Source organism: Clarias gariepinus, chromosome 18, assembly GCF_024256425.1.
Source record: "Clarias gariepinus isolate MV-2021 ecotype Netherlands chromosome 18, CGAR_prim_01v2, whole genome shotgun sequence".
NCBI classification, from domain to species: Eukaryota; Metazoa; Chordata; class Actinopteri; order Siluriformes; family Clariidae; genus Clarias; species Clarias gariepinus.
This window is the reverse complement of record NC_071117.1, coordinates 13,847,501-13,873,233: the sequence shown is the minus strand read 5'-3', so window position 1 is coordinate 13,873,233 and position 25,733 is coordinate 13,847,501. Positions and strand designations below refer to the sequence as shown.

Genomic DNA, 25,733 nt, shown 5'->3' with positions numbered 1-25,733 from the left:
TCAATACAACTAAAGGTAATACTGACTTACACAGATTTATCAAAAAAAAAAAAAAAAAAAAAAAACACGTTAAGACGGATTGGAAGGTCAGGGGTTTGAGCCCCAGCAGCGCCAAGCTGACCCTTTTGAGCACTTAAACAAGTCTCTTAACCCTGCTCCGGGGCGCTGGATCCTGGCTGATCCTGCGCTGTAGTATATTTTTGTCAAACTTAAAGAATTTATTGGATCAATCAACATCACACAGCTCTGACAGAAAGCTGAAAAAATGTGTGAAACGTCTTAGAAATTGAAAACGAATCACAAGCGTTAAAAAAGTGACAGTTCCTTTATATTTACATTTATCCTCTAAACAGAAATTACACTCTTATGCCAAGTTCATACCACGCCTGCGTCACTGTCAGTTTTATACTTGACACATTATTAGCTCTTCTGGGAGCCTCTCTGAGATTTAAACTTGTCACAGCACATGAAAAAAAAAATAGCACATTTTGAAAACACCTGCACGATATCCTCTAATCTCATAAGCTGAAGGTCTCGTTTCACTAGAATTGGATAACTTTGGCAATAGTCGTGACCAAGGGCAGCTCACATCAACCACAGACCTATCCCGTAGCTCTTTAGCAAACACAGGAGACTCGTTTATTCATCCACTATTGAGTGCAACCTTCAACATTCTGAAGGTTGTGGGCAGAAAAAAAAGTGCATACAAGATATGAGATATTCTGTATCTGGTCTTTATTTGAGATCTTATAGATCAGGGTCTTCATAAATCTTTTACGGCTTAGGGTTTTGTTCATAACAGCACAAAATGAAAGATGCGGGCACCAAGCACCATGTGCCATCGCCACCCGGGCACACCACACAACCTGTGCGCTTTTTGAGAACGTTAAGGCCTCCCAAAATGCCCCAGATGCTGTTAAAAAAATGCATTACACTATGATGTCATTTAGAAAATTATTAGCCAATTTTCAGCATAACTTTAAGGTATCGCCACAGGTGAACCGTTTGATAGATCAAAAATCTCTCCACGATGTCTTCAGATCATATTGACCCAGATCATATTGACCCTAGGAGGAGAACATCAAATTCCACTGGGTGCATTTCGCAAACAACCCCAAAATAACTGACATCCTGTTAAGTAGAGTAGAGCCCATGCATAGCAAAATTTTTTGTTGAGATCTACAGGAAACGTGTACCGGGTTTCACATTCACACTAAGATGTCACTAAAAATTATGTGACTCAGAAAATTATTAGCCAATCTTCAGCATAAATTCAAGGTAAAAGCATCCTGCGCCATTGCCACGCAGGTGCACCAGAAAGACGATGGGCACAGTGGCCACATGCGTTTAAAGGGGATATACCAATACCATTAAGTTTAGAAAAAAGGGAATTTTATGTTTAGACCTCCAAAAGCTCCAGATGTATCACACTATGATGTCACTCAATATAATGTCACACAGAAAGTTATTAACTGCTTTTCTCCGTAGGTTTAAGGTGTAAGCACAGCTGCCCCATTTAAGAAATCAAAAATCTTGCATCCTAAATGTACTGAGATTACATTGGCCCGGTTTGGTGGCGACATATCAAATATATCAAATTCCACTCGGTGCATTTCACAAAAACCCTAAATAACTGGCGTCCTGTTGAGTAGAGTAGAGCCCATGACATGCATAGCGAAATCTGTTGAGATCTACAAAAAATGTGTACCGGGTTTCGCGTTCATACGTGCAAGTGTGTTTGAGCTATGCAGCAAAACCTCTTATGAACGCCTTGTGCCACGCCCAGGGCCCAGAGACTCAGGGGTCCTAATGGCAGAAGATTTCAACCTGTGTGCTGATTGTCATGACTTTTTGAGCAAATTAAGACCCCAGATACTAGGGAAAATAAAATCCCTAGAAGAACAAAAGGGCCCCTTACACACTATGATGACATGGGGCTGAGGTCATAGTTCGTGAGCTCCAATTTTACCTAAGATACTATAAGTTTAAAACACAGATGTAATCACATCTCTAGTCATAGCTCAACTCGAAGTGTGTTCAGAATAAGAGAATAAGTCTCTCTATTCCAATATACAGTACATGACTGTAAAAAAGAAAAAAAAGAAAAATAATTGACAGTTTTCTCATTCTCATCACCGATACAGACAAGGCATGTGAGGACATGAGAAACAAGGGCCGCTCATTACACACACAAGGTGTTTACATGACAAACGAGATTCTCCTTAGAGAGAAAATTTAACACATACTGGGAACTGGCTGTAAAACCAAGACAGGCCCTAGCAGCCAAGATGACATTTTCACAGCGTATAAAGAAAAACGGAGCGTGTGCGCTTGCGTGTGTGTGTGTCTGTGTGTCTGTGTGTGCACTAAAGTGTTACTAGCTATCACTGAAATGCAGATGAAACAGGGACAGATGGAGAGGGATGAGGAGGGGGATGATGATGAAATGTGAGGGAGAATTTCCACTCTTGCTAAACTCAAGCTGATGTTCAAGACATTAATGAGTGTATCTGTGTGAGCTTAGCCTCCGGATACTGTGCATGTGTGCGCGAGTGTGTGAGAGAACAAGAGAGGAAGAAAGAGTTTTCTCCTGTCAGATTAATGTACTCCAAAGAGCATCAGCGCACTCCTGTGATAGTCGTAATTTCCGACGTCAATATCCTCTGACAGATCTGTTTCCATGCTAGGTGAAAGAACGGTGCTATTTTACCCATCCTATACATTTTCTCAAATATTTACCTACATATCCGAGAGAAATGTTGCTATTACGGATTTTTCTCCACTTTCTTTGTGACTATATAATATCCGTAATAAAACATACAGCTGCATGTTGGCGAGCTAAATCGTTAGCTTCTCACATTCTGTGAAGATGAATATCCGCATGAATGGCTCACTCCATTACCATTTATCGCTTAACATTCTTTGTTTCTTCATACGGATGTTCAATCGACCCATTGATGTTCAGTTTGCTGTTGGCCTTAAGTTAAAGTAAGTAGAAATTCCAGACATCCCACTCTGCCAAAATACCTGAGCATATTTTGTGCTCCCTAAATGAAATAAAATATGTAAATGTGTATCCTTGTGTTAGCCTAGTTACATTGTGGTGTTAGTATTGTGAAATACTATTATAAAAATGTAACATAAAAGTAACATAAAGTGCCTTTATATTATGTTATGTTATGTGCCTTTATATTATGTTATGTTAACTGCCGCAACAGCCAGCTTCCTTCAAATATGCTAGTTATTAAAATGCTAATGAACAAAAGAGTTTGTTAACTCACATCAACATGAATTGTACAACCATTAAGCCCACCATGGGCAATTAAATCACTACTGCAAATATGCAGCAAGCAAAACTGCCATTATTTTTACTGCTATTGTAGGAAGAAGTAAACATTACTGTGTTTTTTGGAGTGCTTTGGTATGTTCATGCTTTTTATTGTGGTGACACGACTATGGTTCCGTAGGACACACAACTGGACTTTACTGTATAGTAGGATTAAGTGAGAGAGTGAAGAAAGAAGAGAAAGAGAAAAAGTAAGAAGGAGAGAGACAAACTTGGCCCTACCCTCTAAGAAACGTTATAGGTTCACTTGGCACAAAAAGAGACGAATCAATATGCATGCTTATATTGATTTCTGTTATACTGTATGGGATAGAGTGATGGGATGTGTAAAATTCTTGTCCTATGAAGCATAGTTTTTATATCCAAGACCTCATCTGTATGAGATGTTCTTTCTCAATATCTTTGTGTAATTTCTCTTTTTAAAAGGCACACAGACCCAGTGGTCCATCTGAGAAATCTAGTTTTAGTATAATTCTGTAAACAACCGGGCACTTTCAGTGATATAAGATTCAATATGCCCACATGTTTAATATTGAGCTGAAGTGCCTCATATGTTTTTTATGAGATACAACAGAATAAGGGCTAAACCATTCGCGGGGTCACATAAAGGTAAACACTAATATCCTTGGACAGAAAGCGGTGCAAAAAACCAGCTGAGTGTACGAACCCTTCATAGTGAAATAAACAGAAATACAATTATAGAGGACAGGTCTGATACAACTCATGAGACATGTACAGTGTGTTTATGAATCGTGAAGCGGTATGTTTCTGTACAGCCGGGGCAAAAGGTTTTGAGAATGACACAAATATTTTATAATAATAAAATGAAATTATTTAATAATGTAAAAAAATATTTTTACTTAATCCTACTATACAGTAAGACCCTGCTTCAGTGTTTTTAGATATTTTTGGTATACTGAAGTATAATTACTAATACTAGATTTAAAATGTTATAGATTTTACCTTAAAGAAAAAATTTAGCATTTTAGCAACTATCAGGAACAGTTTTGTCCCCCAAATGAGTTTAAAATATTTCAAAGTCATCATTATTTTAAATTAAATGTGGTCTTCAATTGCCGCACAAACAGCTAGTAATGACCTTCAAAAGCAGACATGATGGTCTTAACCCCCAAAACATGCTGAGCACCCAGAGACTGAAGTACCCTTGAATTTAAAGAGCTCTTTAACTATCCTCATAGGCCCAAAAAAAAAAAAAAGTAAAATATAAAAATAAAAAAAAAATCTGATTTGAGAACAGCTGGAGACCGGAGGTTAATAGAAGCAATGTGTCAAAAGCTGAACGTCTGCTCTCAAGTTCAAGAGGAGCAATTAAAGCAACGAGGTGTCAAAAAGTGCACCGAGGTCTCACTGGGGACGCGTGGGAGTTAAAGGAAATCTCTTCTTCCTTGTTCTTCTCTTGAACAGACTCCATGAGGTGCTGAGCTGCAGACGCAGATGCAGATATGTGCATACGCACGCCTTTGCTTTCAACTAACTGGCAAGTGCTAAAGATCTCAGCATCATATTAAGACTCAAAACTGCGCCGATTCTGGGGGACTGACCTGCTGCTCAGTGTGTATTTTTAGGATCTGAAAATTATTACTTCAAATACTGTACACACAGAAACAGACAGATGGTGACCAGACAGATAAAATGCACATGACAGAAGGAAAGAGCTGCTCAAAGTAATCCTGAGCTGAGTTTTTTTTTTTATCTTAAGTTTTTTGACCTCCTATTCAAATGTTTATACAGACTGGAGTGTCAATTTGTTTTGAAAAAAACTCATAAGGGAAGATTTTTGCTAATTTAAAAAAGCAGCTACTTTGATTAAAAAAACAAAAACATAGGATTTAACCTAAGGTTATGATGTCACAAAATCAATTTTGACCAATAACGCACATTATGCAAATGATTGCGCGGCAGTGAACCTTCAACGCACCTGAACTTGGCTGATAAGTTAGCCAATTTGCCACAACATTTTATCAAACTGAAAATGTTTCATCCTGAACTTCCAGCTGCCGAACACCCAGTATGAGAGCTGATAAATCCCTGCTATCTGTTATCACCCAAATGAGGAGGGGTTCCCTGCTGAGTCTGGTTCCTCTCAAGGTTTCTTTACATGGCCATCTCAGGGAGCCTTTTCTCGCTCTTGGCTTCATCATCAGAAACAAGCTGATTATTTTGATTCATACATTTTTTTTTTTTTTTTTTTTTACACATTTCATATTCATTTCCCTATTTTTTTTATTCTGCCTATTATTCTGTATATATTATTACACTTTGGGCTGCTATGATTATGCAAATAACAGCTTAGACATGGGATTTAGGGTGTGTCTCACTTATATATTGATTCATATTCATAGATCTTGTTGTTTTTAATGACAGTACAAGTGTAGATATGTTCTTTGGCTATTTTCAAGCAGTTTCTTGCGCAGAAATATGTATCATGCAACATATTAATCTGATGTGTAATGTCTTGAAATTGGAGTTGAAGGTAATGCTGCTTTTTTGCTGTATAAATCTGACCTATATAAATGTTCTATGACATACACACACACGAACAACACTGTGTGCGTGTGTGTGCGTGTGTGTGTGCGTGTGCGTGTGTGTGTGTGTGTGTGTGTGGCAGAGCTGTAGGGTGTTTTCAGTGCCGGATGCATGACTTACGTCCTCTGCAGGAGCAGACAGTAATCCACCATGACAGGAATCATGTCCTAAAGAGACAGAGAGAAAACGAGTGCGTAGGGTGAGAGAAGAGCTGACACCACCTCCATTTCGGCTCTTCCTGGCTCATGACTGACGCTCGTTAATGATACAACCTTGAGCTTCAAAGTCTTAAACATGATATCTGTATTTAAACATAATAGGTTGCATCTGTAGCTTCACATCAAATGTAAAATCATGTTGTTCTTGCTTCACTTCGAATGTACGATTCTAACTTTAGGCCACGCCCCCTTCTGACGCTCTGATGCCGATTTGGCTTCTGGATGAAGATGTGAACGTGTTCGTTTGTCATGTGATTAAAGCTATAGCTTGTCTATGGTGTCAGGAAACACAAAACTGTCTTTATTTAAGATATTAAATATTGACAAGATAATTTTCGTGGCAATATAGTATCATAAAACAGCTACACCTTTAAAAAATGCAGACATATAACAAGTATAATTTTGTTTTAAAATGTGCATTAATACTCTTGAAGATTAACAAATAGTTAAATTGTTAACAATAATAAAATATGCAAATTGATGTGCAGTGTGTAGAAATCACATGATGGCCTTTTAAACTGGTGTCCCGTGTGAACTCTACTTTAATAAAAAAAAATGATGTGTGGTCTCTAGTGACTAGAGCTGTGACTTTCTGGTTGATTTTGGGGCATTGTGATTTTTAATTCAATTAAAAATCATTATTTACTAACTAGTAAAAACTACTCAAAGTATCTAATATGCATTTTAATGCTGTGTAGCTTGATTGTTTAAATGTCCACCTCATACAATGCAATTTTTTTCTACCAAGCATAACTTAATAGTAGGAGAATAAATTAAATTCTCAGCAAACACGAAAAAAGAATCGGTTTGCAGAGACCATAGAATATTTTTACAGCATTTGTCCATTTTTGAGAATCTAACATTTCATATGACTAATTATAGTAGGAATTGGTTCTGAATCAAAAACGAACCCATCAAGTTAATTAACGTAATTGATTAAGAAAACACTGATCAAATTGCTCAGCTCTACTAGTTACTTCTCTTACAAAATCATTTGGAAATGTTTATGAAACATTTGCATATTTACAGAAGAGGATAATGGCCACCATTCAAACTAGGTTGTGACTTTTTTCCACAGAATTCTGACTATAATCTCCAAATTTTAAATTCTGAAGTTATTATTCTGATTAAAGTCATTTTTTCAAAATTCAAAATTCAGAATTTTTTTTCCCTCAGAAATTTGATTCTTACAAATTCTTCTTACCAATCGGCTGGAGGACTAAAAAACATCTTAAACCATTTTCTTGTGCTATGTTCACATTACAAGCCACATTTTTCAGGGGTTTTTTTTTAGATCATTTATGACATTTATGACAATCCTTTGCTCAGCCAGCCATATAAAAAATTTAAATAAATAAATAAAAATTCAGATCTGAATCACTTCAGGTTGGTAATGTGAACATAGCCAATAACATCAGTGATACAAAGCAAGAATAAAGCAATAACAATACCTAGACATAAATAAATGATAAAAGTATGGAAGGTGATATAAGGGCTTCTATAGCTTCATCTACCTGAAAGTGTTGTTCCAGAAGCTGGATCTTGCCCTGTTCAGGACACTTCTTTAGCGAACGCTCTACATACTGGAACAAGATCTCCACCATCTGTGACAAGACGAGAGAGAAGCTTTACTGCTGTTTCACACAGACTGATGCATAGTACATGTATTATGAAATAAAATTTGACTTTGGCGTTTTCACATAAGGCGCTTTGTACTGTGCTAAGAAATAATTGCTCAGCTCTCCCCACTCTCCCACTGGTCAGTGTTTATATTACAGGTAGTCCGCAAATTACAAACATTCGAGTTACAAATTTACGCAGATACAAACAGACCGCGGTTTTAATTCCGCTTCAATCACGGAAGTAGCTCACATGTATTGTACAAAAAAAGACACTGCATAATCTTAATTTCGGAAAATCCTCAACAAAACAGACATCACTAGACAAAACAGTGGATAACTGCTCTGAGACAAAATGGCGTCTGGGATTCCCCTTGCGATTTTAATGAGCAGCGACAACACTGTTACATTTCACTGTGAGATTTATTTTCTTAGGAGCGATTATGGTTTTTTGACACATGATGGCAGTGGGTGGAAAGAGGACAGATTTTACTCAAGTGGATTGGTATGCTTTACATTTTATATTTGTGTCAAAAGCTCACTTTGTCTGACTTAAGAACAAATCAGTCTTACAAACGTGCTGACGGAATGGAACTCGTTAGTAAGTCGGGAACTACCCGTATTATACAGGTATTATATTAACCTGTGACTAATATAACGCCTGATGTTATTGATATCTTGAAATTAAAGTATAAATGGATATATAAAATCGCTCACAAGACCACCGTTTCCACCGTTTCGGCACGGTTCCCGAGTACAGAACGATCGTGTTCTCATTGATCAAAATTAACCAGACTTTGGGGTGTTCTCTGTAACGAGTGCAATGTGAAAACGCCCTCAAACACCCATCTATACTCCTATTGTACAAATTTCATTTCATAACACATACACTGGTGGTTGTTCATATTTTCTTATTAAATTTAACACTTTATGTAAGACTTCTTTTTTTTAATTTTATTTTTTTTTTTTTATTTGGTCCTGTCCAATTCTTTTTTCCCCGATTTTCTCCCCAATCTAGTCGTGGCCAATTACTCCCCGTCACTAGGAGGCTCCCACACACATCAAGGCTACTACAACCACTCAGTCGGGAGGACGAAAGCTATCCCGTGTTTCCTTCGAACCACCATCTTTTCGAACTGCTCGCTCACGCACCGTTAGGGGCGGAGTAACACACTCGGGGGAAAGCTGTCCGCTCCTTCCGTGTGCGTGAGCTCACAGACGCCCCTGATTGGCTGTAGAGCCGTGACTAATGTGGGAGCACAAGTACCTCTCATCCCTCCCCCCTGAGAGAGCTCGGCCAATCAGCTCTCTCTGTGCCTCCGGCTGTGAGAGGAAAACAGCATCACCCGGGGTTCGAACCAGCGATCTCCGGATGATAGGGCAAGCGCTTTACCACTCGCTACTCGGAGGCTATATGTAAGACTTCTTAATCCCCTTTCTAATAAATAAACCTGAAGCCCCAAATATGTGCGCTAGCTAAAGAATTTATTTAAAGCTAGTAAAAAAAAATTAGACAAACTTGTGATCATTATGATTTTATATAAAAGGTTAACGATGTAAATGAAATGTTATTAGTATCAATGTGAACTAGTTAACCAGGAGTTAGCTAACTAGCTAACTGATTAGCTGTCTGACATGACGCAGAGACACAACGTGTGTCCAAACTGCATATTTATCCAAACTTGTGCATATTCACGGCTCCTGGATTTTCCTATTAAGATAAATGTCTAGTGAAGCAGTGATGTGTCTGCATATGTTTCTGTGACATTATTTTAAATGACACTTTCACAGGTAGGTTCATGGAAAAAGTCTGCCTTCGTTTATCAGCGCAGGGGTTTGAGTGAGTTTTCTGCCGATGTTTAGTGACAGACAGTTCCCATCTGCTCCAACGCGCCCCATTTACACAATAGCAAACTTCCTTGAAAAGTGTTAACAAGCTAAAAAAAAAAAGTCTTAGCAAAACTTAGCAGGCTGAGTCACTTAGGCATCCTGTCGTTCAGTTGCTCAGTAAAATAATTCATAGATAATTAGCGCTTTAAGAGTGGCACGTGGTGTAGTGGTTAGCACTGTCGCCTTGCACCTCCAGAGTCTGGGTTCGATTCCCGGGCAGGCTCAATTCCCGTCTCTGTATGCTTGGAGTTTGTGTGTTCTCCCCGTGCTTGGTGGGTTTCCCCCGTGTACTCCAGTTTCTTCCCACAGTCCAAAGATATGCAGATTAGGCCAATTGCCGTTCCCAAATTTCCCGTTGTGTGAGTGTGTGTGCCCTGCGATAGATTGGCACCGTGCCTCATGCCCTAAGTCTCCTGGAATATGCCCTAAGTCTCCAGGTCTCCGCGACCCTGAACACAGGATAAAGCGGTATAGAAGATGAGTGAAAGTGAGTAGCACTTTTATGTCATAGTGGGTGTTACCTTGTCAGCTACCACGCCCTTCCACTTGGCGGGGTCACCGAACAGACCTGGGACGTCCAACAAAACAAAGACAGTGTGAGAGATGAGATTTTTTCATTAAATGAGAAACCAAATGAGTCATGATTCTCGAAGCGGTGACCACTAAGCATAGTTTTAATGCATAGTTTTATATATAAATGTCAACAGAAAACTATTGACAAAAACATAATGCTCTGCACAGTTGGAAAGTTAAAAAAGGTCAATGAATAGCCAAAATTATTCATCACATGTACACCGATCAGATATAGCATTATGACCACTGACAGAGGCAATCTGATTATAATGGCACCTGAAAATAGGTGGAGTGTAGTAGGCAGCAAGTGAACTCTTTGTCCCTAAAGTTGATGTGCTGAAAATGGAAAAATGGATTTGAGCGACTTTAAAAACAGCCAAATTGTGATCTCTAGACGACTTGGTCAGAGCAACTCCAAAACTATAACTCTTGTGGGATGTTTCCAGTCTGCATTGGTCAGAACCTAATAAAAGTGGTCCAAGAAAAGGAAACCAGTGAACCGGTAACAGGGCGACCCAAGGCTCACTGACACGCACATGTGGAGTGAAGGCTGGCCCATGAAGTCTGATCCAATATAAGAGCTACTATAACTCAAACTCTTGAAAAAGTTAATGCTGGTTCTCAGAGACAGGCGTCAGAAGGCACACTGCATCCCAGGTCATAATGTTACGACTGATCAGTGAACAGAACCTGCCAATTTCTTTGTAAAAGAGCAAAGAACATTTTTACAGTAAAAATTCCACATCTCTACAGCACCCCAAGACTACCACTGTAAGCAACAACTTTGACGATTTAAGAAAAAAGGTTTGTTCACTCACCCAATACTGCTTTGGCTGTGCCTTCATGAAAAGACCAGGCTAAAGAGAGCGCCTCGGTGAACTTCTCCTGTTTCAATAAATGATCGACACGCTGGAAAAAAGGAAAGAAAAAAAGGGGGGGTGAATACTACAAAAATACAGAATTTTACATATAAACATACCCTCCACAAATACACACACACACACCCACCTCTCTCCAGTTCCTGAGGTTCAGAACATGGACAGACTGCAACAAGAATAAAAAAACAAAAAAAGGATTTTTTAGCTGTAATACACTATAATAAGACTGGGTTTCAGTATGAAAACTACTGTAGAAAAACATTTAATTCAATTCAATTACAGCAATCACAGATAACAGCCAACATTTACTAGTAAGAAAGTTTTTATGCTTTGTGTCATTTCTTTATTGCATGTAAATACGATTTGTAAGTTTGGCTCAGCACAGATCACTATCTAAATTGTTGAAAAGAACAATTGGCAACAAGATAAAGGTTAATAAAAAATGAGATAGTAATATAAAGTTGTTTTTAATTTATTCCATGGACTGAGATTTAGAAAATGATCACTATGCTTTTACAATGTCTTGTACATTACTGTGCACAAGTCTTGAGCCGCCACTCATTTCTTCATACTCTGCTTCTTGTAATTTTAATGTAGTCTGAGAAATAGTTATCTAATAGTTCTCTCATTTTTTAACCCAATCCCTGCACCTTAGTTGCAGTTTCAGAGGACTGTTTTTATGTTTGTTAAGCCACAAAGTGAATTATGTCTCATTCAAGCATCTGAACTTAAGGCATGAACCAGTGAGAATCAGGTGCAGATGATGACAGATGATTAGGCCGGTGATTAGTATACCGGTGATGCTAAATGCGGAGTGGTTGGAACAGAAAAGAGGGGAAATGAGGTTGCTGCTGGGTTTGTTACAGAAACAACCAATTTTTTAAATTGTATTTTTAGGCACTTTGCAGCCTGATGGCATAAAACATTTGTTCAAGACTCAAAGATAATTAACTTAATAGGTAAGCAAAACGATGTCATCTTCAAACCACCTAAGCAACAACATTTAATACGTTTTTACTCTTGTTCCTCCAAGGAGGTTTTTTCCAGCATCTTGGGCTTTTTGAGGGTCAAAAAGTCAAGAACAGGGTAGAATCTGCCAGGTTGGATTCTGCTGCCTTAGGAATTCCTGAGAGTCTGGGCCCCGAGCTAGGCACAGGGCCCTCGCACGTCATTTTGCTGCATAGCTTATACACACTTGCACATATGTACACGAAACCCAGTACACATTTAGAGCTCATTAAACTGAACAATTTTCACATTGCATGTCATGGGCTAAACTCAACAGGAAGTCAGTTATTTTGGAGTGTTTAAAAAAACGTATCCAGTGGATTTTTATATACTTCTTCTAGGAAATTATTACCATCGCCACCAATCCGGGCCCATGTGATCTCAATACATTGAGAATGCAAAATTGCAGAGTGATTTTTGATTTGACAAACGGGTCATCGTCTTTCTGGGGCACCTGGGTGGCAATGGCGCAGGATGTCGGCCCGCTCAGGGTTGTATGCAAAAATTTTTTTTTGGCTTGAAGTGGCTACCTTTCCACTGACTCGTACCTAGTGCTCACACCAACCGGCTTGAATGTTCACTAGGCTAGATGTTCATTAAGGTACATTAAGCTGCCTATCAAAGAACTACTTTACAAAACAAATGAAAAAACATCTAACTAGGGGAACAGAAAGCATGTTTCAACTGAGCATGTCGTGATAAAGAGTTATATCGTAGTATTTGGCGTGAAAAATACAAGAGCATTACTACCCATGTGTTTCAGGGACATTTAGGATGAGGGTGCTTAAGTAGCGAGCACTATTTGTCTGGAAAAATTGCAAGATGCGCTGCGAGCGTCACGGAAGATTGAAAAACATGAACAGCAACGTTGCTCTAATGTTGTTTCTCAGTCAGAGTGGCGATTACGACACAACTAGCGTGCTCGTGTACGTTTTCTACACTGTTCATTCTAATTAAAGCGACCCACTGACACTTAAACAAAGAACAAAACAAAACAAAAAAATCATCTTTCTCTCCCTCCCTGTCTCTCTCCATCTCAGGTAACTGGCAGTTCACGGAGGCCGGTAAGGCGAGCAGACCTTGATGAATATTCACACCGTTCACATTATGCATGCTGTCGAATTAGCATAATTGCAGTGGCGTGTGCCAAAAGCTCAGCGAGACGTGATGGAGAAGTCAGCCAGAAACCACAGCCTTCCCTCTGCATTCCGGCTGGATTTTCTACCTTGTGCTACACACACAATCTGTACACAGCATTCTTATAGTAAACAACATCATAACAACATGTTAGGAAAAAAGAAAAAGCAGCACGTAATGAGTGTTAGTGTTAAAGACCGGCTCGTTAAAGTTAAAAGTGATCTTCGATTATACTGTCTCCTGTTTTGTAATGAAGTGCTGCGTTCTGCTAAAGACGTACTTTTGTTCCCAGGTAGATGATCTGGCCACCGTGACTGCACACAGACTGATAGCACGCCTTCTCTCCCACCAAAGCCTGCAGAATAAGGACAGAACATTGTGTGTAAACATGGTGATACAGCCGTGATGTGTATTTACCACAGATTCCATCCCAAATCTCATCCAGACTCACAACTATCCAGTTGCGAAGAAAAAAGGTAAAAACAGTCTCAGTGAAGGAGGCGTGGCCCCTATGTGTATTAGTCTCAGTGAAGGAGGCGTGGCCCGTGTGTATTAGTCTCAGTGAAGGAGGCGTGGCCCCTGTGTTTATCCGTCTTGGTGAAGGAGGCGTGGCTTCCGTGTTTATCAGTCTTAGTGAAGGAGGCGTGGCCCCTGTGTGTAATAGTATCAGTGAAGGAGGCGTGGCCCCTGTGTGTATTAGTCTCAGTGAAGGAGGCGTGGCCCCTGTGTGTATTAGTCTCAGTGAAGGAGGCGTGGCCCCTGTGTGTATTAGTCTCAGTGAAGGAGGCGTGGCCCCTGTGTGTATTAGTCTCAGTGAAGGAGGCGTGGCTTTTGTGTTTATCAGTCTCAGTGAAGAAGGCGTGACCTATGTGATTATCAGTCTTAGTGAAGGAGGCGTGGCTTCTGGCTTCATCAGTCTTAGTGAAGGAGGCGTGGCCTCTGTGTTTATCAGTCTTAGTGAAGGAGGCGTGGCCTCTGTGCCTTCCCTCTACATTTCGGCTGGATTTTTTTACCTTGTGCAACACAAACAATCTGTGTGTCTGTAAGTCCCAGTGTAGGAGGCGTGGCCTCTGTGTGTATTAGTCTCAGTGAAGGAGGCATGGCCTTTATGTCAATCAGTATTAATGAAGCCTGTCAATCTTGTATCAAGATGACTATATGGTGTCATATATATATATATATATTTATATATTAAATGATATAGAAGAGAAGAGGTCAGAATTTCAGGGTCGCTTCGGGTGAGCTGTAGCAGGTGGTGCAGTGTAGCAGCTGTCAGTACAAGTGAAAAAGCCATGACCTCTGTGTCACACTGCATTATAGTGCATCATGTTTTATCTTTTGATTTTTAAAATAATGTGCTTCTGCTATTAATAACCTCACTGCTATAGCTTAGTGGAACATAAGTAATAATTTAAGATGTCCTTATTACAGTGTTCATAAAACCCAGAGGTGATTAAACTCGTCACGCTCTGGGCATTACTCACCAGGGCTTGGCTGACGTTGCCTCCTGTAGCAAGCGATTTGAAATGGCTGCTGTTGTAGACGAGCTGCACCTCGGCCATGTCCAGAGTTTCCAGCTCCTCCTGACTGGGCCGATCCACCACGTGCAGTTTCTCTCCGCTGTCCAACAAAACCAGCGTGCGAGGATTCAGCCACTGAGGGAGGAGTTCATATGTTCAATAAACACAAAAAAAACTATTTTTTTATTGTCTGGTTTGTTGCAACTTTATCAACTGTCTGTGTTTTTAGACTGCATCTCCATAAACCGTATATAAGCGTATACACAACAGGGTTGTAATACACACTTTTTAATAGAAAGTTTACCTCTATAAAACACATTTCCATTAAAAAATGATAAAAGCAAAAGCATACACACTCTGTTGGTCGGGGAAGGCTTCTGATTTATAAACAGACCAAGATCATTCACAGAACAATATTAAAACAATTTCACTCGTGAGCATGAGTGTGTGTGTGTGTGTGTGTGTGTGTTTGTGTGTGCGCATGAAAGAGGTTTTTAATGTGTGAATCTGATCACAGAGATGAAGGCTGCGAGGGATGGACTCACTGTCAGACTGATAAGGTCACAGTTGAGTTGGAGCTGTCGCTGTTTGATGACATGGACCGTACCAGATTCATCCTTTTTCACCTGGAAAAAAAAACAAACACAAACACACACACACACACACACAGACCTGTCAATCAGATACTCTACGAATCTACATAAGCCATAGCATGCATTAATGTTTGTCTAAGTCTATCGCTATGGAGTGATATAAAGCTCCACGGACCTTTTATTTGAGTCATGTGATCTTGATTACCCTTGATTTTTGTATATTCACATGCTGCTTTTGAATAATTTTTTTAACAGTTTCCAAAAAAACAGTCTCTAAAAAGGTATTATATGTTAAATTCAAGTGCAAATATTTAGTGATTGAAAAAGTTAACACAAAAAGATGCCGTGATGAGGCTCAAGGCAAGATTCTTTTATAAATTGTAAAATACAGATGTCATAGTTTCTAATCAGAAACCACAGAGGTGCAAACTTTCGTCCTCTACGCAACCTAAGTAGTATGAAAAGAAATCCAGTCTTTCGACAGATCTTTCAGTGTATCTTAGAGTCTGTTATTTTCTCCCGAGCGTGTAAAATGTAATGCTCATTATTCTTACCAGCAGGAAGTGGACAGTGTCTCCTCTGCAGAAGGCGAGGATGGGGTTCACTGCTTTCTGAGCAGCTACAAACTGCCACGCCAACTGGGGCACGCTGGCAGGGTCGGTCTGCACTCAGAACAAAAAAAAAAAAAAAAATGACTGTCAAATAACAGTAGAGGGAAAGCAAACATGAGATAAAAAAGTAACCCTTACACCCGTAAAAGCAATCAGAACAACCACAAAAGACTTATGCAAATGCACAGGCAACATGCAGGAAGTGAACAAAAACGCTTTTTTTTTCCTCGCCAGGAACTATCAGTGCGAGTCAGGCGCTGAGAAAATGAAGGACTTCAGTCTGTCTGGACGCCACTTATCATTCCAATACCGACAGACATAAGCGTTCAGATCAAGCACCAAGGCTTCACACGACGCTCTCAGTTGCTGGCAGTCTAATGGCGAGGAAGAGTGAAAGAGGGGGAAAAAAAGGCCTATTGAGGGAAATAATTACGCCTCTCTATGGAGCTCTACAGCCGAGAGACACGATGATGCAGAGAGAATGAGAAAAGTGTCAGCGCACATTGTGCTCTCGGGTGGCTTCGTCTGATGGAAAGCAAAAAATAAAAAATACACGGGAAAAAAGACAGAGAGAAAGAATGTGATAGAAAGTGCTAAAGACATGAAAAGGTGCTGCCTTTCAGTTCAGATTTCACGTCAAAAAAAAATCTCACAAACACACACACACCTAATGAATGATTCTGCACAGTACCTTGCCATATGGAAAAGTCATCCAGACCTTTAGAGACGGCTTCAGTCCAATCACTAGAATCTGTGTGTGTGAGACAGAGAGAGAGACAAAGAAGAAAAGAGAGTGACTATTGCTCATTAACAGTGTTCTCAGCCAATGCAGGTGTTAATGTGAAGGAAAAACAGACACATTGTGTATACGGGTGTTTAATGAGGTAGGCAGTATGAGAAATAAAATATCAGCAGTAGCTTGTTTATGTGTGACGAGCCACCCATTTGTTTTCTCGTAATGTTTATTTGCAGGCATATTATGGTGAAACTTTTTTACATGCATGAAGATTATTCCTCATGCTCCCTGAACCACTCTTACAAGTCAAATCCTGTATCATCAGAGAAGAAAAACCCATTCAGGTCATCAAATAACTTAATTTTATTACCACATAATGTTGCTGAATCTAGACCTGACCAACTAAAGCAACCCCAGATCATAACCCTGACTCCAGAGGCTTTTTTTAAAGCCCTTTTTTTCTGATTAGTTTGACTAACAAGTGATTATCTTGTGCATGTGTAATAAGTATAGTTCTGACTTCTACAGTCTTAAGTAATTTCACCAAGCGTTTAAGTGATCGCCATTTATTATTCTTCCAACCACATTTCTTCCATGTAGTTGACGGTTTAGCTCCGTCCTTCTAGGTTTTAATGATGCACTGGACAGTTCTTAATCCAGTTTCAGTAATTTCAGCAATTTCCTTAGTTGTTTTCTTTGCTTGATGCTGACAAATAATTTATTTACTTTTTTTTGGCCAAAAAAGTATTTTCTGGATTTTTTTTTTTTCTTATATTGTCTCGCATAGTTGAGAAAATTACAGGCTTTACAGAAATTACTCATCTTTTTAAGTAGGAGAACATGCACAATTGGTGGCTGAGCAAATACTTTTTGCCCCACTGTACAAGCTTGGCACAGCCTTTACAGTGGCTGAGCCAACAGTGCCCCAGGCAGTGAACGCTTTTTACCGTTCCATTAAATGTTAATTAATTGGTGCCTTTAGTATAAGCAAAGAATTTTTATTATATTTTTATACAGATGCTTTTAAAATAAGACTATTTTCAGTGGTTTATGTGTCATGAACTACTGCTGATCTTTATTCACAAAAGAATAAATAATTTCCAATATTAATAAATAAATAAAAAGAATAAATAAAATGTCCATTATTTCAGGAAGCCACATTTTAAAAAATTACGATAAGAATGTTAAGAAGTGAGAAAGGAATAAAAAGTGTGTGTGTAAGAGGCACCTTGGTGAGCGAGGCCATGGCCAGCAGGCAGTAGTGAGTGATGGGATGGTCTTTAAGCTCAGGGGCTGCATGCAGCGGCTCAACGCAGCACACCTCCCCCTTACTGCCGCTGAACAAACACCGAGACTCGCACGTCCTCATCCCCATCACCCTCCTGCTGAGAAAAAGAGAGGTTAAAAAAAAAATAACCAGAGAAGAGAAGGAGCGAGACAAAATGAGAGTGAGAGGACAAATCAAAATCATCAAGGCTTTCAGCAGGCTGCGGTCAAACCCATTACTCTGTGTGATAGCAGTGATCGGTAAATGACTAGCAGCAGCTCTATCACTCAGCAGCTCCCACACACACCCGCACTCCCACACACCCACACAATTATACAGGACAGAAAGGTGATCCAGAACCAGTGGCACAACATCTACAAAAGAAATTACACTGCTCGCTTAATCTTACAGCAATTATAATATCAAGAAATCAAGAAACGAAGGGGGGGGGCAGTTTCTGGAGTAATCACATCGCTGAGCTGAATTAATTCTCACTGTAGGGATTCAAACTGGATTAGGGTACAAAGAATACGACTAGCACAGGCGTCTGTATGCCATAATCACATGTAAATAGTTTTAACACTGTACTTTTTCCTTAACAAGGTAGAGACACTATTATGAGGAGGACTTGAAAAAATAAATAACGCTCTACTGCCTTCTGCTGGGCAAAAGTGATATCATGTCCATTATGAACTGGATAGGGAAAAAAAGAGTGAGTGAGTGAAAGAGAGAGAAAGAGAGAGAGTGAGAGAGAGAGATTTCAAGAAAATATTCCACAACTATGTAATCAAAACAATAATCTCATCACATGACCGTTCACTTTGTGTCACCGCATCCAGCGGCCTTAGCCTATAACATGTAAGCTAGCTAATTAGCTAAAAATAAATGATAAGGCTTTCCATGCAACATCTCAAACTAATTAATATGCAACCAAAAGTTTGTTGTTTATATACTTCATGTGTCTGGAATCAGGAAGTGTACAATTTTTTGCACATTTTACTATAAGTCAGGATGCAAACAAAATGTACAGTCATGCGCCATTGACCTAAGATTATTGTTTTGGCTTTATACTTGTGCTAAATTATATTTAGAGCAAGTTTAAGAAAATATAGCAATCTAGAAAAGCCAAATCGATAATCTCATTCTGTGACTGTTCACCGTGCTTGCAATGTGCCTCCTAAATAAAATTTACACTTTATTTAAATCCAGACACATTAGGTACACAAACGGCACAGGTTTGATTGCAGACATTGTGTGGAAAGCCTCATCATTCATTTTAGCTAACTAGCTAGATAAGCTAATGCTACTAAATTTGGCCATTTTAAATAGTATTTTAGTATTAAATATACTCTCACTACTAGTTTTGGAGAAAAAAATGCTTTCGTTTGTGTCCTGGCCAATGAAGAAACTGTACATCACTTTTCTTTAAGCTGTGAGGAAGTACATGTGCATGCTAACTGCTTCTTGTGTGTGTGTGTGTGTGTGTGTTCTTGTCCAAAATGACAACTGATACAGAAATGGATTAACAGTTTCTGTGCTATCTAGCTTATATATGATATATATTGGTAGCTAATTGACAGATGTAGCCAAGGAAGCTACCTAGCAACTTGGCTACTTAATTCTAATCACCTTGAACAATTGTTTCTAGCTAGAAAAACAAACCATAACTGGCTATTTACTTCCACATTACAAAATAAAGTGTATTAGTTCTGTTTTTTTTTTTAATCCCTGAGGTAAAAAGTGTGGTAGGAAATTCCCCTCAGCTGTGTTAGCTAGCATTGTGTCTCAGATGTAGCTAGCACAATACACAAAACATGATTTTACCTTAAAACTTGTTTTATACTCATTTAGCTCGATTTACTATTTGGTTAATTATAACCTCTGGCTTTTGTATTTGTGTATTAAAAGCTGTTTGCGTTACAGAACCAGACATAATATGTTCAAGCTAAATGTAGCAAAGTAGCAAAGGTTTTGCTAATTACTCCATATGTTGGTAAACTGGATGCACTACTTGGGAAGGAACTCTGGATGGATGAATGGATAGATAGATGGATGGATCTTTTATTGATGCCAAAGGATATCAATAAATAAATAAAAAATTGGACTACTACATACAAAACACATGTGATCTAATGCAAGGGGATTCAAATAAATAAAAAGTCAGTCATAAAAGTTTTCTGATTAGCGATCAACACGACTGGCATTTGGACTGGACATTTGGACAACACTGAACACTGGATTTGTTTTAAATGTAACATGCTGACAACAAACACACATTTCTGTCATTTAAACATTATGTATTCAACATAGACAGACTGTCAGGTTACTAATCAGATCAGGAGGATTTTTTTTATTATTATTTTATGAAATAAAAGGAAAAAAACTTTTATCTTCTCAGCTTCTTTAGCCTCAATGTTCAACGAGCTACGACTGGATGAATAATTTGCATTAAAGGTTGTGAACAGCGCTTCTGTAGCTGAAGACAGGCTTTGAACACAGTGATTAGCTGTGCAAATATATATATATATACACATACATACACACCAGCTGGTTGATGGCTAAAGTCTTAACATTGTGCTTTTTTGTATTAACGTTGGAGCCGGTATTTGTGTTTTCTCACCTGAATGAGAGCTCAAACACTGATCCTCCACTGTCGTTACATACAGCAAGCGTTGGCAGATCTGTGAACTGAGGGGGAAAAAATGGAGACAGAGAAAGCGAAAAAGGAGGTTTATAAATAAACACATATACACACACATGAGGGGCACTCAAGTCAAACCAGGGCTTGTACTAAAATTTTAAAATACTTCACAGAAGAATTTTACAAAAGACTTCAATCACATGAGACTCTTATCCACATGAAAACATCTTATCCATGTGAAAGTCTTAAAGACAGGCATATTTCCAAGGTGCTCGGTGCCCACTGCAGTTATTTCCATAGACCTTCAGCACCTGATCCTTCAAAATCTACAGATAACTTTGTCTCCAATTTGTGCAACTGTACACAAAATCATTCACCAACACTACTTGCATATTACAGGACCTCAAATTGAATTATTGCCACATCACTGTACAGTCCTGACCTCGTTCCATGTCATGTCCACCTGTTTCAGACACGAATCAGTCCGATCATGGTGCTGACATACTGAGAATGTAGATGGTATACAAGCACTAGTGAAACACTGGAAATAACTGCAATAGTGTAACAGGGGATTATATAAACAAATAAAGTCAAAGTCAAAAATCACGGTTTGACTTGAACGCTCCTTGTATATTTTCAATTAGAAAACCTTCCTCACTTATGTACACAAGCAAGTCTACCTTGACGTGCAGAATGGCCGTGCCGGGTGGGTGGGCGTCAGTGATGGTGCGCAGCAGCTTCCCGTTAGCCAAATCCCACATAGTGATCTGAAAAACAAGAGGGTCGGCGTGGAATAGGAAACAAAAAACATCTTAAAGTTAATGTAACCTGAAATAAAAGCCTCATGTTTAAAGGAGGTGACTTGACTTGATGTATGCCATACCTGTCCTTTAGCAAAGCCACAAAGCAGACGCGTGCAGTCATGGTTAATGCTCAGGGCTGACACTGCACCGTACTCTGCCCCTGTCGCCGTGGTACCCAGACAGAGCCTCAGCGCCTGGTTCTGATCTGTAACAACCCATATACTTATAACACAGAGCTCTATCCGGAGCTTCAGAGATGTTTAAACAACATACAACGGGTACAAATCTCAGCACGTTATCCAAGCTTGCAGGAGAAGAAAAGTGACAGAAAAGTAGCTGTTGAAATCTCCAAAGAGAAACATGCTTGCGACAGTGAAGTGTTGCGTTCGGGTAACGAACAAGGTGTTTCCATCAAAAGCCAACCAGAGATCATGCCATTAGCAAAAGAACCTCATGGGGCCAAACTTTGTTTAAAAACAATATATATCACACACAGCCATGATGTAGCATGCTGCAGACCCACAGTCGTCATGAAGCTCATGGAGAGGACAGACTGGTTGCTGTTTCCACATAACACCACAACGGGTTTTACTTTACCTTTTCCTGATCATTCCACCAAGGACACGGCAAATCAGAAAGACAGTCCACAAAAGTTTATTATATAACTGTACAGTTTGTATATGCATATATTATTAGCTTATCACTTCTATGCAATATATATTATTTTCTTTCTAGTTTCTTTTCACACATATACACTTTTTCACACACTCATCCTAAGAGTGGTTTAACATACACACAGTCTAGGTACTGGAATGTTTTTTGGAATGTGCAAGGAAACTGGAAAACACACAGGATATCCACGGGAACTGGGACATGTGATTCAGCAACATTACCCACTAGCCCGTTGTCTCAGCCACTAAGTATTTAACCTAAATAACAATTTAAATCCAAACCTAAACTGAAACTCTATCAGTTAGATATGTTTTTATGTTTTTCTCAAAATATTTTGTATTATGATCTTAAGAGAATAAAGCTGTTCCATGCCTTGCATAAATATTCACCCATTTCTAAGCTGTGGGAAAAGTGCAAAGGGGTGAAAACTTATGCAAGGCGCTGTAGCGGCATACAAATGAAATAAGGAAAAAAAGGAGAACATGGATTACACAACTGTTCCAAATGACTGACAGTGTCCTTAGATGTTGTATTTCTAACAGATGGCATCTACAAGTCTGTTCATTCAGTCAGAAAGTCAGTTTAGTGATGTATCACAATTCTTTTGTGCGGTAATGTTTCGGCACACTGACTCCATAATATTTTATTTTTTATTTAGAAATATTTGCAGTTGAGGTGGTAAAATGATGCAGTTCCTCAATGATCCTATAAGTGGTGCACTCTAAGCTATTCACACACTGGAAGGAAACAAAGCATCTTGTGTGGCAGGAGCAAATTATTTGCTTGTTTGTTTTTGGTATAAATAAAATCTAGAATTAAAAACAACATTAACCTTGAATCCATAAAATCACAATATTTACAGAATCGCAACACAAACCAAATCGGCACCTAGGTATCGTTATAATATCGTATCGGGTGATCCCTGGTTATTCCCATCCCCTAGTAATCCCCCTGTGTTTTCTAATGGGAAGATTAAATGCATGGCCTATTTCTTTTGCAAAAAAGGTGATCAACATCTGCTTGCCTTTGCTTGGTAGTCTTTCATCTTTATGCTTGATGTTGTGCATTTAAATGCCACAATTAATAAATTACTATGAAGCCATAACCAGTTAAAGATTATACTTGTGCTTACCAAACACCAGAGCGAGGCCATGCGACGTTCCCACGGCGATAACACTGGAGACAGTCTAAAAACACAAGCAGCACATTCACAGGAACACGCAAACAGTCAAGGGGAGGAACTGCTGAATTGGATAAAACACACAAAAAAAGATTGCGCTGAAAAATGGGAATGCTTACAATTGCTGTTGGCAAGCCTGCATCAACTTTGTCCTGAAACAAAAAAAAAAAAAAAGAAAGAGAGAGAGAGAGAGACACTGTGAATGCCAGTCTTTTCAACTAGTGTGTGTATTTGTGTGTCAGGCAAAAGACAAGCATGAAACGGCCCCAGATGCTAAAAGAGGCATGGCCTTTGTATCTGGATGTCCAGATGTGGACTCACCTACCGCCAACATAGCCCCGCCCACTTAAAACCAGCTTAAATTTTGAAACCTCATAAATGAGTACAGAGGCTACAGCGGAAAACAGGGAATAAAATATTAATGCTTACGGCGGCGGAGACGATCTGAGCCGAGATGCCTTTCAGGACGCTGTGTCTCAGAACCGAGCCGTGGATGGTCACATTCGTCTCGACTGCCTTCCTTCTCCTGCAAACACACACCCACAAACACATACATATCCATGAACAAGTAATCTCTTATTATTAATTACTACACCACCACCACATATTGCATTACAAAATTATGAACATAAAAAAATTTGTTTTCACCTCTTGAGATGTGCACGGTCTCCGCTGTCTGAACTGGCAAGGGAGGCCGTCTCGCAGGAATGCGCATCCATGTTCTCAGTGTTCAAAAGGCAAGTGTCCTCCAGAACGAAGGGCTCATCCTCTTCCTCAGGCTAAACACACGCACACACAAAGTCAATTTAAAAAGCTACTCTCACCTTCACTCGCAGACCTGACAGCCACAAAGCTGCATGCTTTACCAATTCCTTCCCACTTGAATTAAAATAACAGCTCATTAATGCAAGCTACAAGCGTATTTAGATTTAAAGCATTCTTAAGTTGAGGATTTTATATGTCTTCTCCCGTCTCAAGTTAATTTTCTATGTAAACGTTAAGGATATAAATGATCTCACAGTGAGCTCCATATAACAGGACAGTGAAATCACTCACCTCGTTCAGGATGCTCTCTAAAGTCGGTGGAGTGTCAACTTGAGGGATGTCAAATTCTTTGTCGTCAATCTGCAACAAAAGACATGTTTTGTTCTAAGGTGAGTAATTATGATGATATAAAAGGAGCTGGACGAACCGTTAACTTCCACACAACCGAACCTCTAAATCAAATACAGTAAAGTAGCTCAAAGATTAAAACAGCCATTTAAGAGCTCGTCCCTGTCCTTTAGTGCGAACGACACCAATATGGTACTAATAAACAGGAAATAAATATTAACCTTCAGGAAGATGACAATTATTATGATGATGATGATGATGATGATTTGAGAAGAAAAAGTTTGAAAAGAAAAAACAGGATCATATCACAGTTATGGAGGCAGTTCATGAAGACTAGTCACGAAAAGGAGCAGAGCTAACGCTGCTCAGATCTCATCTGACAGCCGTAAATAAAGACACTTCTGCTTGAAAAGGAGAAAGTGATAAGAGCCACTCCATGGAATCACAGTTTACTCAGAGCTTTTTCCCAATGTTACTGTAATTAAGCATTAATTAACTCAGCAGTCAATAAGAATCAGCCCAGACAAAATTGCTGGACCAAAAGATCAAATTATCTCTGTGTCTAACATCAGTTCTAATGCATTAAAAAATTTCGTGTTCGCGTCACACTAAAGTCAGAACCTGTCAGATGGAGCATGTGCTGTAAAATACTTTTATATACTTTTTTTAGAGTCATTCTATAGTTTAGGGAAGTGCTTTCCAATCCTGGTCCTGGAGTATCCTGCCCTGCATATTTTAGTGTTGTCTCTGCTCCCAGCACACCTGATTAAACTAATCAGATAATTAACAACCTTTTCTAAATAGATGCGAGTGTGGTGGAGCAGGGAAAACACTAACATGAACTCTACAGGATAAAGTAGGTGTTCCTCCAGGACCAGAGTTGGGGACCACTGGATTTAGGGACATTCTATGTCTATAGATACACATATCATCAGTCAAAAATCTGAACACACCTTCTAATTCCACCATCTTTCCTGATTTTGAGTTTTTACTACATATACTGAAGGCCTTCATACTGGATCTAATCAGAGGTGCTGTGTGTTAATTGGTGGTTTCTGGGGCTGGTAACTCTAAATAAACTTTAGAAGTTTTGGTCTTGCTTTCCTGGGATGGTCTTCATGAGGGCCAGTTTCATCATAGTGATTGATAGCTTTTGCAAATGTACTTGCAACTATTCCAAAACAGCTGACCTTCATGTCTTAAAATAACAATTGACTGTTGTTCTTGTTACTTAATTTTCTAATGTCATATGTGTACACATTTTGCAGTGATTACAGCCTGTATTACAGCCTGTAAGCATTCTAGCTGTTCAAGATAATCGGATGAGATTTCACCCCATGCTTTCTGGAGCATCTCCCACAAGAGGGATTGGCTTGATGGA

General features: G+C 39.2%; 1 protein-coding gene across 1 annotated transcript in view; it reads right to left on the bottom strand.

Annotated features, from left to right (window-relative positions):
- The window catches only part of vps8 (VPS8 subunit of CORVET complex), a 109,160-nt gene that overhangs the window by 80,794 nt on the left and 2,633 nt on the right, over nucleotides 1–25,733 (bottom strand). Inside the window, exons 2-20 of the mRNA XM_053476992.1 lie at nucleotides 24,296–24,364; nucleotides 23,888–24,018; nucleotides 23,669–23,765; nucleotides 23,359–23,391; nucleotides 23,192–23,246; nucleotides 21,468–21,592; nucleotides 21,265–21,351; nucleotides 20,564–20,631; nucleotides 17,905–18,058; nucleotides 16,632–16,691; nucleotides 15,884–15,991; nucleotides 15,282–15,362; nucleotides 14,701–14,871; nucleotides 13,497–13,571; nucleotides 11,202–11,237; nucleotides 11,012–11,102; nucleotides 10,142–10,188; nucleotides 7,626–7,715; nucleotides 6,014–6,060 (exon numbers count right to left, since the gene is read on the bottom strand). Coding sequence (XP_053332967.1) covers nucleotides 6,014–6,060; nucleotides 7,626–7,715; nucleotides 10,142–10,188; nucleotides 11,012–11,102; nucleotides 11,202–11,237; nucleotides 13,497–13,571; nucleotides 14,701–14,871; nucleotides 15,282–15,362; nucleotides 15,884–15,991; nucleotides 16,632–16,691; nucleotides 17,905–18,058; nucleotides 20,564–20,631; nucleotides 21,265–21,351; nucleotides 21,468–21,592; nucleotides 23,192–23,246; nucleotides 23,359–23,391; nucleotides 23,669–23,765; nucleotides 23,888–24,018; nucleotides 24,296–24,364 — 1,625 coding nt within the window. The remainder of the gene's footprint in view (nucleotides 1–6,013; nucleotides 6,061–7,625; nucleotides 7,716–10,141; nucleotides 10,189–11,011; nucleotides 11,103–11,201; nucleotides 11,238–13,496; nucleotides 13,572–14,700; nucleotides 14,872–15,281; nucleotides 15,363–15,883; nucleotides 15,992–16,631; nucleotides 16,692–17,904; nucleotides 18,059–20,563; nucleotides 20,632–21,264; nucleotides 21,352–21,467; nucleotides 21,593–23,191; nucleotides 23,247–23,358; nucleotides 23,392–23,668; nucleotides 23,766–23,887; nucleotides 24,019–24,295; nucleotides 24,365–25,733) is intronic.